We start from the raw sequence: 13,822 nt of genomic DNA on the forward strand, positions 1-13,822 counted from the left end.
TTTGACACAATTTTTTTTTGTAGTATCCAAAACATCTCAATAGTCCTCCCTTCGATAAAACATGAACAAAAATAGTGAAAATATGGTTTTGAAGGCAAAATAACAGTTTCTGCACGTATATAACTACATTATATAAGTGCAATTAAGAGGAGCGCTGGCCATGAGTGTCATCGATTCATTCATTCAAAATCAAAGTATTTTAAATGACGAAAATTCTCATCCATGACACTGAATGAGTTCATTCAAAACATATATTACGTAAAACGTGTAATCGATTTGAAATTAAGGAGCGATGTACGTCAACGGAAAGTATAAGACGAAAGCCGAGCCGGCGGTCACTGATACCATCGAAGCTCTTTTTGAAAGTCTTTGAATGCATCAAAGCGGCTCAGCTGACATATTTAGTGCGCTTCGTTCCTTTATTACCGCCCATGCATTGAGAGACACGGAACGAAGAGTAACATAAGAGGAGAGTGATCCCGGACAATAAATCCATCCGAGGCACGCTTAACTGTACCCTGTAATCTCAGTAAAGAGTCCTGGGATCAAGAGTACAGCTTGTTGGCCGATTGCGATCATTCCGGCATACCTGTTGATTAAACCCGGAATCCTACACGGCGGGGGGAATTCACCGACTCGGACTTTGAGAGGGAAAAAACAAGGGCGAGATATGGAAAGAGTCGAGGGGGGGCAGGAGGGTGAATGACAGATGTGAAACAGAAGGGGGGGCATCAACTGGAAGTCAGGGTTGTGTGGGGAGGGGGTGGGGGGGGTCACACTACGGGTGAAAGAGGTTTGAAATACCTCGTAACCCGTTCGGGCTCACTTGCCAGGCCAGCCGCAGACAGACTTGGCCGCAGAGTAGGAAAAGAGAGGGAGCGTTGGTGTAAGCGCGTCCCCGGAGAGAGGCGGGCATTGTCTACTTTTGCCAGGACGCGGATCAGCCGCGGGGTCCAGTCGACTCATCCGGCACGGAACAAACAACGGGGGCTCAGCAACACCTGCCGCATCCCAGCGCGAGAAGCTTGCGAGGAGGAGAACGTCACCGAGCATGACAGTGAGTGCTTTCGTCACGTTCGTTAAGGTTTTCGCGAGCAAACTTGCCAAAGCGTGCAAAGCTATTCCTATTTGTTCTCGCTCCATTTATTGTATGCCCGGCGTCAATTAAGCTTTGCGTTTTATGACGACGACCAACCGAGACCGCGTTCGTGCGACTCGAGTGTTCCCCCCGAACTTCACGTGGAGAATGTTGGCCCCGTGCGGAGCGCTAAAAGAAAACCATGACTCATAAGCAGTGAGCTTGAATAATAATTTCATATTGCAATAATGCTCTGCTTGTAATAAAAAAGTAGAACTCCTCTGCAGTTTAGATTCCGGAAATGTGTTTTTTCCCTGTGGGTTATGATTCAGTGCAGTTTTTTTTTGTTTTTCTAACCAATCTCCTTGTAAAGAAAGAAAGAAGAAGATGCTGTCAAAGTTTGAACTGCTATTTTACTCAACCCTTCACTAGCAAACACAACCAGGCATGTTATTGTTGTGTTGATGCAGTATTCTTACAATACAAGTGTTTCAGTGGTATTGTTGAAAATATGTTGGTGCTGCTCTATTTCCAAAATGTGAAAACAGAAGTTAAAAAAAACAAAAAACTTACATGCAACATCTTTCTGCTTGTAGTCTGGTGCAGCCTAAACATGACAAAAAACAAAACAAAAAAAAAACAGTCAAATTTTTGTTAGTGCGTTTTATAGTCCAAAAATATCATCTGAATCCATAAGTTGCATAATTATGCATTGTGAAACAAACGTTTACTTAGTGTATAATACTGTTGCTGGCATTCATCGTGCTTGCATATTTAATTCATTCATTTTAAAAGTCTTGATTAAATAAAAAAAAAATATATACAGTGGGCCCCCGGGTTACGAACTTAATCCGTTCAGCGGCTACGCTCGTATCTCGAATTGCTCGTATAGCGGGCAATCCAAACCCATGTAAAATCGTGAATGCGTGCAACGCGCGCCGAAACCTTAGGTAAAAACGACACACTGTATACATATATTAAAATTGAGTGACATAATCTGCTGTACACTTGCATTATAAAATAAATACAATGGATGTATAGCTTTTACCTTTGTAACGACGAGACTTGAGCTTGGTGTAAGCAGAGGGGGGCAGAGTCCAACGCACAAAGTTAACACGGCGATAGATATGCTATTGGTCTTACAGTGTTACAGTAACTCTTTCAGTCAGGGTGCAAATCACGCAGATACTAAAACATCATCCTCTTATTTCTTTCTTTACCGCTGCTAGTAATTTTAGAAGCTATGTCTAACAGATAAAGTTTGCAAAGTCTTCACAACATTCCGTTTTTCACTAATTTTCTCTCCTTCCTTCCATCCTGTCCCATCAAGCTAGATAAAGGCGTTCGGCCAATAGCATATCGGCATTTCTGTGATTGACGTGTGACGCCGGCCAATAGCATCTCCGTGAGTGAGACCGGGTGACCTTAATCGACCAATAGCATATTCGCATCTCCGTGGCTGACTGATAATTATTCGCACTTTTTTTTTTTAAACGGTTGGAATGTATTGACAATTAATTTAAAAAAAAAACACACATTTAAACCAATGACAATTCTTTGTCCTGCAATCGGCACATTTAATTTCATGTCAGCTGTTTTTCCCTTTAGCTGTACAAACACTACACTTAAATGGTAATATATTTAGACACCGTGAGTGAGACAGTCAGTGTGACGTTGTAAGACCAATAGCGTTCACGTTACTGCCACAAGTATCTACTGATGATTTATGATGTCGCTACTGTTGATTATATTGACGCAATCAAACGTGAACATTTCTACATACTCAATGGCCGGCATGTCGAATTGCTCGTAAGGCGAGAGGTTTGTTCGTAAGCGGAGGACAAAAATCACCCTGATCCACGCTCGTAAGGCGAATTGTTCGTAAATCAGGGTGCTCGTAAGCGGGGGGCCGACTGTATATATATATCTTCTCTCTCATCCATACTGAATACAAAACTAGTATAGAACTATTCCTATTGTACATAATGTATTTATACTGTTTTCTTATCCGACCCTTGATTGGAAGATTTTTGTGTTACCTTAAAAAAAACAACTTAAAAATAATTTAGAATCAACGTTTAACCATGTAAGAAATATAAAAACAAAGTTTTTAAAACAAGTAGTAAATTGATATAATCCCACAGGTTTCAATATATTAAATATTTAAACGAATTGTAAAAGTTTTAGTATAAGTAAGTCATATTTACATTGATAAAACAACTTACTTTAAAATAAAACATTCATTTTCAATTTCTGTTGCATTCACCCTTTGAGTTTTTTATACGGTAATAATAATAATGGAAAAAATAATGAATAATAAAAGTAAAGATAAAGGTTCTAAGATATAAGAATGGTGACATATTTCGCAAACTTTTGAAATATTACGTTAAAACTACAGCTGCTCAATACCCTATTTTTTTTTTTAGATTAATACCAGTTCAAATAATTAACTCTTGAGTAGTCACTGATGCCAAGTACCATTAAAACTTTTGATGTAGAGTACACTATCCCCCTTCAAAAAAAGACAGATCATTTTTAAGAAAGACCACCCTATTCCAATGCAGAATTTTTATGCGAATTTCATGAATTCACGGGCAATTTTCTCATAAGGTACTGTCAAATTTTGAACCAGTGATCGTAAAACTGCCTAAGAGATTGTTTGGTATCTTCTGCCAACACCAGGACAGATTTGAGGACAGAATTGATCAAATCTGCTCCCAAAAAACAATTGCAAAAATTGTCCACTATGGTGGACATTGGGTCTCAATCATCACATTTAAAATGCAATTTTCTATCCTTCTAATTTTGCAATTTCTACTTTGGGAAACTTTGGAAAACGATGATGGGCTGCCCTAACTAATGACGGTAACGGATGGGTAGCCTGACCCTTGACAAACGATGGCAAAATTTATTAACTCCGGTGAATGTAATATTAACCCTCGTGTAGTTTTTTTTGACCATTTTTGGGTCCTTTTCTTCCACCTCGTTTTTGTCGTATTTTGCCCAAGGAATGGCAGACTCCTGGATGCATGATAATAAGATGTCGTGCAATTTTAAAAATTTGACATGTTGTCACCATTTAGGTGAAATTTCAGCTCCCTAGCCTCTTCTTTCATCGTTTTCCTTTTGATGTGAAATCTCTTTAATGTAAAGATAAAGGATTAGGGAAAATACCGTTGTGAGCTGGGACTTAACCCAGCAGCCTTTGGGCGTACACCCTGGACTGGTTGCCAGCCTCCTAGACATTGAAAAAAGAATTTAACAGTTGATATTTTGTTTCATGTCGCCTTTAATCAGCATCGTTTTACATCATCGGAACGCAATATTACAAACCGCCGGGTCATGCGTATAAACATGGCTCGCAGGACGTGACTGTCTTTACATTTTTGCGACATTTGAATCCGCCTTCGCTTAACCCGTCTGCTTAACGTCAAGACGCCATACGTTTTCCGAGAGGTCAACAGCTCCGTTTAAAATAGAGTCGTCTCACTTGCTGACATTTTCTCCCACGCACGTACCCATCCCACAAGCGGGAAGTTCACATAAACCGCCCAAAAGGTCTTTACGTAGTCTTTACGTAGCGGAAAGTCAAAAGTTGAAACAAGTTTTTCTGGAGTGCCGCGTCGCAAATTTTCGCACCCCTCCCGAATTGGGCGGGGTGGACGTGATAAGGGATTGACTTCAAAGCGTATCATCCAAGCTGTGACTGCAGGAGACAAAGCGTTGACCATTAAGAGCTGAGTGACAGCTCCAGATGCCACCGAGGTCCTGATAAGACTCCGTTTTTATCCCGCCCAAAGGACGACGGAGACAAAACATGTGTCCTGACACTTTCGGCCTAAATGCGCGCCGATATGATATCCGATTGAAACGTGAATTTGAAAGTGCTTCTGAGTGATAAATGGGATGACTTTACAGTACATAAGGATTCGGTCACAGGAAGGATTCATGTCACAAAACCTCTTTCAAAATTGCCTTTTGTTTACTGAGTATCTCTTCCACTAACGCCCCAGAAGTAAAGCATTCTAGTTTGTTCATTTATTGTTTATATTACAGAACAAACCAAAAAAATCTCAACTTTATTTTTCATTATACACGACAAGCTAAAGTTTTGGAACTGAGTTTGGCAATCATGGAAACTTACATGATTTGCTTTCGCGGGCCACATAAAATGACGTGGGGGGCCGGATTTGGCCCCCGGGCCTTGAGTTTGACACCTGTGCACTACTCTAAAAGTAGCCATATTAACTCTTTTTTTAACAGGTTACAGCTTATTCTAAATCTAAAAAAAACAACCTTAAAGTGCAGCAAATTTCCTGAAATAAAAAATATGCTAATCCTTGTTCCAACTAGAAACGTTTTTGACCAACCGAAAAGTTTGACGCTGAAAAAACGCGATTGAAAACGATGAGAACTCCTGCACGGACTTTGACATTGAGAGAGCCACTGCACCACCTAGTGCCATATCTGTGCAATTACATTACGCAGCGCAAACGCAAAGCCTGCTTCCTGATCACACAGACCTCATTTCTTCCCGAGACCAAGTTTGTCCTCTGTTGTGTCCATTTTGTCTCAGCAAGACCAACGCAAACACATGAGACATCATTTGAAAGACCAGAATGTCCAATTCGGAACACACTAAGATTTAGTAAAGCGTCTCCAATGAGTCAAACGATTAAAACCAAAACCAAATGTCCACTAGAGTGGACACAAATGAATATACTGCGTCCATATCACACGGATTACGCATCCAGTCCACATCTACTCTGTCGTCCACACAGGCCGCAACCGCCAAGGAACTGGACGAGCGCTGCTTCCTGTCGGCGCAGGCCATCTCCAGCCTCAAGGTGTCCGACCACTTCCAGGTTTTGAAATTCCTGGGAGAAGGCTCCTACGGCAAGGTCATGCTGGCCGTGCACAGGAAGAAAGGTCAGCTGTCCCGTTGTGATGACATTTTGAAGCTCATTACGTCTCAATCGCCGCGGTGTGAAATCCCCCCCCCCCCCCCCCACCCCCCCCTAACTTGATTAGGTAACACACAAAGCCGCAAATTCATCTCTAATGTAACCAACGCTGGCTCGCGTTTCACGCTTGTGATGAAACTTCACGTTGTGTCGGGCAACTGCGGCAGTAATGCGAGGACGGATGAGTCTTTGGATGGCGTCCATTTTGCCTTTTACACAGCCGCCGCTTTAATCAAACGCTATTCTTCAGGATTGGGTTGCCGTAATGTACTCGTAACACAATCGCCCCCCCAGAGGGCAAGTTAAATTTGTTCACGGGGTTACTTATGCGCAATGGTGGCGAAAGACATTTTGGGTGATACCCTGGAAGTCCATTTACCCTGTCCTCGCTAGTGAGACAATTTGGCGCATGTAGGATATCGTATGAATGCACAAATGGCTTTATTGCAATATGGAATTAACGATTATCAGAACAATTGATGGATCTGGTGATTCATTGTTTAATCGATAAAGACGTTTTCATTTCGATCTCCGTATTGAAAATAAACAACGTTGCTGATTTGGCCAGGAGAGTCATAAAATGGACAAAAATGTCAATCAAAGTTTTTCAAATTAAAAGCCGATGTTAACACGTGTCTTATTCTGATTCAACAAAATGATAACCAGGCTGCTTTTATATTATATTGGACTGAAGAAATCTGAGAAGAAATGATTAATCGGTTAACAAAAATAAGAATTACTTGTCGATTAATCGTAGCATATATGCATAAGTTATCTTAACTCATTCAATCCCAAAGACGTACTTTTACGTTTTTTTTTTTTTTTTTTTGAGAGTCCATACATTAAATCCAAGGTACTTGTATATATTTTTTCTCGTTTTTTTTATTTTTCAAGTATTTGGTTAAAGGAGGGTCTAAAATTGGCTGCTACTAAATGAAATAAGTAGTAAAAATCTTGATATCACTACTAGTGCAATTACCTCTGAGGTGTAATCGAAATTTGTTCAGTTATCCTTCAATTCTGCTGAAGTTGTCCTGCGATTGTCAAGAAAAGTCCGATGAGTTGTATCCTGTCGTGCACGAGTAGCATGTAATCGTAGACTAGTATTGTATTCAAAGCAGTAGAGCAGTTAACTCGTAAAATTTTATGATATCGTTTGCGGTACAAGTAGAACTAAGTCAACTCCTGGTAGTCTGATATCTAAGTGGTCGCGCCATGGTGAACTTTGACATATTGTCACAATCCGGGTGAAATTTCAGCTCCCTAGTGCCTTCTTTCAATGCTTAGGGTTAAGCTTTGTGTGGTATTTTCGGGGCATTTTCTTCCACATCATTTTCAGTATTTTAGCCAAGGGATGGCGCACTCCTGTTCTAACAAAATGGTTGTGCCATTTTGAACTTTGTCACCATCTGGGTCAATTTTCAGCTCCCTGGTGTCTTCTTAGTCCAATTTGATGTCATAAGTAGTACTAGTATCACACAGCTATTTGAGCTCAGTTTAGCGGTCCCACAAGTAGCATTCCTAAAGTGTTCTAGTTGAATACTAGCGTGGTGTCATTTTTTTTCCCCGCAGGAACGCCGATGGCTCTCAAGTTCTTCCCTCGTCAGTCCACTAGTCTCACGTCCTTCCTGAGGGAGTACAACCTGTCTCTTTCCTACTGCACGCATCCCTCTCTGACGAGCGCGCTGGGTATCTTTTTTTCCACGTCGTCGCACTACGTCTTTGCCCAGCAAGCCGGCCTCTACGGCGACCTGTACAACGTGATCGTATCAGAGGTCAGTCGGAGTGACGCGCGATGTGTGTGATTGTACACTAGGGTGTACGTGTGTACGAGAATTTTTTCCTTTAACGTAAAGGTCAACGATGCAAATGAGTTTTCTTTGCGAGCGTTTAAATATTCCACAAGACTTTTTTTCTTTTTTCCCAATCCTCAATGGATTTAACCTCTCTCGCGAACGTTGCAGGTGGGCCTGGACGAGGAGCACGTCCAGAGGGTGATGTCCCAGCTGAGCGGCGCCGTGACCCACCTGCACAACCTGGGCTTCGTCCACCGGGACATCAAACCGGAGAACATCTTCCTGTGCGACAGCGCCTGCCGCTGGGTCAAACTGGGCGACTTCGGCCTGACCCGGGCCATCGGCCACATCGTGGGCGCCGTCTGGTACCAGTCGCCCTTCTGCACCCCCGAGGTGGAGCCTGCCAAGGAGAAGGAGGGAGAAGTTACGGAGAAGGAGGAGAAGGAGTCCATTTGGATAACGGTGGAGCCCTGCATCGATAGCTGGGCCCTGGGGATCCTCACTTACTGCCTGCTGACCGGCTGCTTCCCCTGGGAGGAGAGCACCGGCGACGACCCGGGCTACACCAAATACAAGGCCTGGTTTGAGCGCGGGAGCGAGAAGAGCGAGAAGGAAGCGGACTGCTACGCCGTCATGAAGGAGAACCATCGGAAGAACCCGCCTCCCTCACAGTTCCACGGCCTCAGCTCGCTGGTCATGGCGCTTTTCCGACAGCTGCTCCACCCGGACCCGAAGCGGCGAGGGAGTCCCGAGGAGATCCTCAGCTACCTGGGAGGACCCTGGCTCATGGAGACGGAGCGGGAGGAGAGGAAGAGGGCCGAGGAGGCCGAGAGGGAGGCCAGGAAGGTCAGGGAGGCCGGAGGGGGAGTGGAAGAGGAGATTGTGAGGGAAGGAAGAGGGGAGAGATAAGCCAACAATCACTACAAGGGATATATATATATATATATATATATATATATATATATATATATATATATATATATATATATATATATATATATATATATATATATATATATATATATGTGCTGGTATCTCAAATCATTTTCGCCAGTCAAGTGAATAGAAAAGCTATCAATCTGTCATAGCCCCTGCAAAAACTACAAAAAAGATTTTAAAAATTTTTTTAATTATTAAAAAAAATCACTGCATAAATATATAAATATGAGAATAAATACAAAAATGGGGGCAGTATAATACAGACATATATGGTACAGTTTACAAAGATGTTAAAACTAAGCTCAGTAAGTTGCAGTGGCAAGTGTATGTAGTTGATAGCTTGTATCCATGAAAAAAAAAAAGGCACCACTGTCATTTATATTTCACAATTTGGTGACTCGTTGTATACAACATAATATCAGATCCAAATTGTAAACATTATATTATGTATTTTTGATTGTTTTTTTTTTTTAAATATGCATTATATATGTAGATATTGCTCCTACTGTTGTATAGATTAAGGTGTGTAAATATGTGTGTTTTAATAAAAAAAAGAATATGACATTTGTACTGTCTGTAAAATTTGTACAGTCACATAAAACACATACAATTGCATAACAATTTGGAAACAGTAAATACAGCGAAGGAAAAAATTGAAATATTTTTAATTTCCACTATAATTAACAAGCACTGATCTATTTTTAGTTTATATGATCAACACTAAATTGCTTATATGTTACATAATATATAAAAATGGTTGTGCATTTTGTTTTCTGCTAGCTGTTAACATTGGGAAAAAAAAAAAAATCAAGTCAAAAATTGCCAAGTCATTATCATAACAAAAATGATTAACCACTAAATCATTGCTGTTCCACTCCAGTAATATAGGTGGCAGTAATGAGCATTAAAAATATTAGCTAAAAGATAGAACAAATGATACAAAAAAGTTAGCGATAGCACTAAATACTTAAGAAAGAGACATTTATTAAATATTTTCATGTATTTGTTTGGCTTTACATCCCACCACTGCAAAAAAAGTCATGTCTTGTCACTTAGACCACAGCAAAAAAGGTCACGTGCTCGCCATATCTTTTCTACACACTGACCTCCATATTTCATGCTTGTCCTACATCTGTCAAAGAGGGACAATCACCGCATGAAAAATCACCGTGACTCCGGTTGCAGCGCCCCCGAAAGAATGTTTTATGACCATTCTGAACACTGAATCACGCTGCGGTGATCCCCGAGTCAAACCGAATAGCAACGGCCTCGCAAACATCTAAGCAACGGCTAAACATTGACTTTTCTAATCAAAACAACTGAAAGAAAAGAAGTTATCACGTGATTTCATATTTCCGTGCGAAATTTCCATTGCGCCGCTTATTAAGAGTTTGACTTTGGAGAGTTGGCTAATGCAGCGCCAGCGCTAACCCCGGCTAAAGGGCCACTCAACACGCTTTTTAAAAATAGACACCGCGGCTCGGCTATTTACACACTCGGCATATCATCACCTTGCCGCTACTATCTGCACAGCACAGTCCTCCGATTGCACACACTTCAAGCTTCAATAACCCACAAGGGCCCGGAACAAACCAAAATCATATTTTATTTTTCTGCTTTTCTTGAGGAATACATTTTTTTTTGTGTTCAACTCAATTGAAAAAAACAAGTGAAATGATGTAGTTGGATAAGTACACGCCCTCATAGAACTGTCAGGTGTTCTAGTAGGCTTTCTTCACATTTTTTTTGTGCAGAGGCCTGAAGGTTTTGTGCTAACACTAGCCATATTTTCTGCACTATAAGGCACAGCGGATTATCAGGCGCATAGAATAGAAGCTGCAGTAGTGGCTGGGGTTGCGTTATGCATCCACTAGATGGAGCTACGCTAAAGGGAATGTCAACAAATCAATCACATAAATCAGTCAATCAGGAATGAAGAATGAAGTTTATTTGTAGAAAGTACGATCTGAAGAATGTGGAAAAAAAAATCTCGATTACGTTAAGACCGTTTAGATCAATGCCAAGGCTAATCAAGAGTAAGAGAATATTATTATGATTCAATTCAATATTGCGCTTATTTTTTAATCAATTCCAAACAAAAACCTAAAATCATAGTTTTGTTGATTTAAAAGCAGTTGCTGGATTTATTTGATAAAAATTGAGCTTTCTTTTACAAAAACTTGTGTTTTTTTTTTGTGCAGAGGCCTGAAGGTTTTGTGCTAACACTAGCCATATTTTTTGCACTATAAGGCACAGCGGATTATTAGGCGCATAGAATAGAAGCTGCAGTAGTGGCTGGGGTTGCGTTATGCATCCACTAGAAGGGAATGTCAACAAATCAATCACATAAATCAGTCAATCAGGAATGAAGAATAAAGTTTATTTGTAGAAAGTACGATCTGAAGAATGTGGAAAAAAAAATCTCGATTACGTTAAGACTGTTTAGATCAATGCCAAGGCTAATCAAGAGTAAGAGAATATTATTATGATTCAATTCAATATTGCGCTTATTTTTTAATCAATTCCAAACAAAAACCTAAAATCAAAGTTTTGTTGATTTGAAAGCAGTTGCTGGATTTATTTGATAAAAATTGAGCTTTCTTTTACAAAAACTTGTGTTTTTTTTGTGCAGAGGCCTGAAGGTTTTGTGCTAACACTAGCTATATTTTCTTGACTATAAGGCACAGCGGATTATTAGGCGCATAGAATAGAAGCTGCAGTAGTGGCTGGGGTTGTGTTATGCATCCACTAGAAGGAAATGTCAACAAATCAATCACATAAGTCAGTCAATCAGGAATGAAGAATAAAGTTTATTTCTAGAAAGTACGATCTGAAGAATGTGGAAAAAAAAAAATCTCGATTACGTGAAGACTGTTTAGATCAATGCCAAGGCTAATCAAGAGTAAGAGAATATTATTATGATTCAATTCAATATTGCGCTTATTTTTTAATCAATTCCAAACAAAAACCTAAAATCAAAGTTTTGTTGATTTGAAAGCAGTTGCTGGATTTATTTGATAAAAATTGAGCTTTTTTTTTACAAAAATGTGTGTGTTTTTCTTTGCATTGAGAGTAGATGGCGATGAGTGCGGCTCAATTGAGATATCTGACAAAAATAGAAACATGCTATGGCCACCTTGCATAAGGGTCTGTGGGAGGATGGTGACCAGCCAGATGCCTGTGTTTTTCTTTCCGATACCTGTTTTATATTTAACACAGAGCCGAGATATAGTTGGAAAATTCCTTCCTTTTCTATAGCGCTTTCCCATTAGCTAAAGCGCGTCACAGCTGACTCTGGTCGACCTGGTCAACATATGTCGAAACTGGTGGTTCTCAAATGGGGGTGCGGGTACTCCTGGGGTACGTGAAGGGCATTTCAGAAGGTATGTAAGATTTTAACCCTTGTTCAGTATTTTTACCAATCATTTGATCTTTACATCAAAGGTAGAACGCGTCAAATGGAAAGCATTGAAAGAAGACACCAGGAAGCTGAAATTTCACCCAGATGGTAACAATGTGTCAAAGTTCAACATGTCATTAGCACTTACCATATTTTCAGCACTATAAGGTGCACCTAAAAGTCTTCAGTTTTCTAACCCAAATCATCTTTATTCTTCATTTATGATTGAAAAGTTTGGCTGACTTATCTGATTCTTTTGTTTCCATTGCCTTGAACACATTTCCATTATGTGGATGCATAATGTAACCTCAGCCACTAATGTAGCTTCTATTCTGTGCACCTTATAATGCGGTGCGCCTTATATATGAAACTGTTTTAAAATAGGCCATTCATAATCTGCTGTGCCTCATAGTGCAAAAAATACAGTAGTTATCACACTACCAGGAGTGTGTCATCATTGGAGAAAATACCTTGAGAATGATGTGGAATAAAATAACCCCAAAATGATCAAAATGTTGTCTAATCCTTTAATCTTTACATTAAAGGCATTGAACATTAAAGGGAATGCATTGAAAGAAGACACTATGGGGCTGAAATTTCACCCAGATGATGACATGTCAAAGTACAACATGTGTGTTCCATCCCTTAGCAAAAATACAGTGAGAATGATCAAAATCAGCAGGGTTTCTGCAAATCAATTGTTTTCAGTTTTCCTTTCAAATTAAGAGCCAATTAATTGAAACAAGAAGGAACTTCTTGCTAAAAAAAAAACGTTGCATGCCTGTATTTTTATTTGGAAGCGCATTGTTCTTAGTGACGCAATTTTCCGGCAGACGAGCCAGAAAGAAAATAGATGACGTTACCCGATCCCTTTTCTGGAGCTGCAGAATAAAATACGCTACGATACCACGACAAACATAGGTCCAAAAATAAATAAATCAAAAACAGTTGGCGTAGCTGTCCGTTTTAAGTCTTTTTTTTTCGCGACTAAATATGCTTTGTGCTTGTCGCTTGACTGAAAAAAACAAAAATTCACAGTGTATGAGCAGTTTTGAAAAGAGCTAAAATGCATGTTTTTTTTTCGATTCACTCGTTTGTTTTGTCATCGGGCTTCGTAACGTAGCCGTTGAATGAGAAAAGCGCATAAGTGATGCTACTGTATACCCCTCTCAGTATAGAAGTGCAACGATACCTTGATTGATGGCTACGGTGTGGAAGTAAATAGCGAGTTCCGCGTGTCTGAAATGCATCCTCGCCGTGACGAATGTCATCACGTATTAAAATTTCCTTATGCTAGCCAAGCTTTCTCTGTCATTAGGCTTTGTTTACCTTCCAGCCGCTTCCATTTCTCCACCCTGATTCATTAGAGCGCTCCAGCTCGGGTTTTGGGGTTCTCTCGGAGGGAGCCCGGCAATGGTGCAACATTTTTCCGTAGGCTGAAATGCAGCACTCGAGGGAGACGCTGAAGAGGGGAGAGCATGGAAGGCGGTTATTAACGTGTCCTACAGCATTGGCATGCGGCAGCAAACCGCGTCTGGGTAATAAACGAGCGCAGAGTTTATCATGTGCTTACGGTGTGGAATGCGTCATGCACTCTTCTGCGTCACCTGACTACCTTAACGGAGTTTGAAGAACTCACAATATG

At 40.5% G+C, this 13,822-nt stretch overlaps 1 protein-coding gene and 1 long non-coding RNA gene across 2 annotated transcripts; one reads left to right on the forward strand and one right to left on the reverse strand.

The window, feature by feature from the left end:
* The first annotated feature begins 789 nt into the window (after positions 1–789).
* On the forward strand, positions 790–8,759 carry sbk3 (SH3 domain binding kinase family, member 3). Its single transcript, XM_088410863.1, has 4 exons — positions 790–1,057; positions 5,860–6,007; positions 7,615–7,817; positions 8,007–8,759. The coding sequence occupies exons 1-4, from the start codon at positions 1,052–1,054 to the stop codon at positions 8,745–8,747; spliced, it is 1,098 nt and encodes a 365-aa protein (XP_088266989.1). The 5' UTR covers positions 790–1,051; the 3' UTR covers positions 8,748–8,759.
* On the reverse strand, positions 1,423–13,680 carry LOC148426179 (uncharacterized). The gene is made up of 5 exons (XR_015865090.1): positions 13,507–13,680; positions 8,346–8,617; positions 8,070–8,238; positions 4,253–4,316; positions 1,423–1,685 (listed from the first exon to the last, which is right to left on the reverse strand). It is a non-coding gene; the product is annotated as an uncharacterized LOC148426179 (long non-coding RNA).
* Positions 13,681–13,822: the final 142 nt, after the last annotated feature.

Source organism: Hippichthys cyanospilos, chromosome 3, assembly GCF_059441005.1.
Source record: "Hippichthys cyanospilos isolate Australia breed blue-spotted pipefish chromosome 3, RoL_Hcya_1.0, whole genome shotgun sequence".
Taxonomy (NCBI): Eukaryota; Metazoa; Chordata; class Actinopteri; order Syngnathiformes; family Syngnathidae; genus Hippichthys; species Hippichthys cyanospilos.

Excerpts from the sequence above, each read along its gene's own strand:
- sbk3 (XM_088410863.1), top strand. Across the intron at positions 6,008-7,614 it reads GGCCGTGCACAGGAAGAAAG|GAACGCCGATGGCTCTCAAG; the intron begins GTCAGCTGTCCC and ends TTTTCCCCGCAG. Across the intron at positions 7,818-8,006 it reads ACAACGTGATCGTATCAGAG|GTGGGCCTGGACGAGGAGCA; the intron begins GTCAGTCGGAGT and ends CGAACGTTGCAG.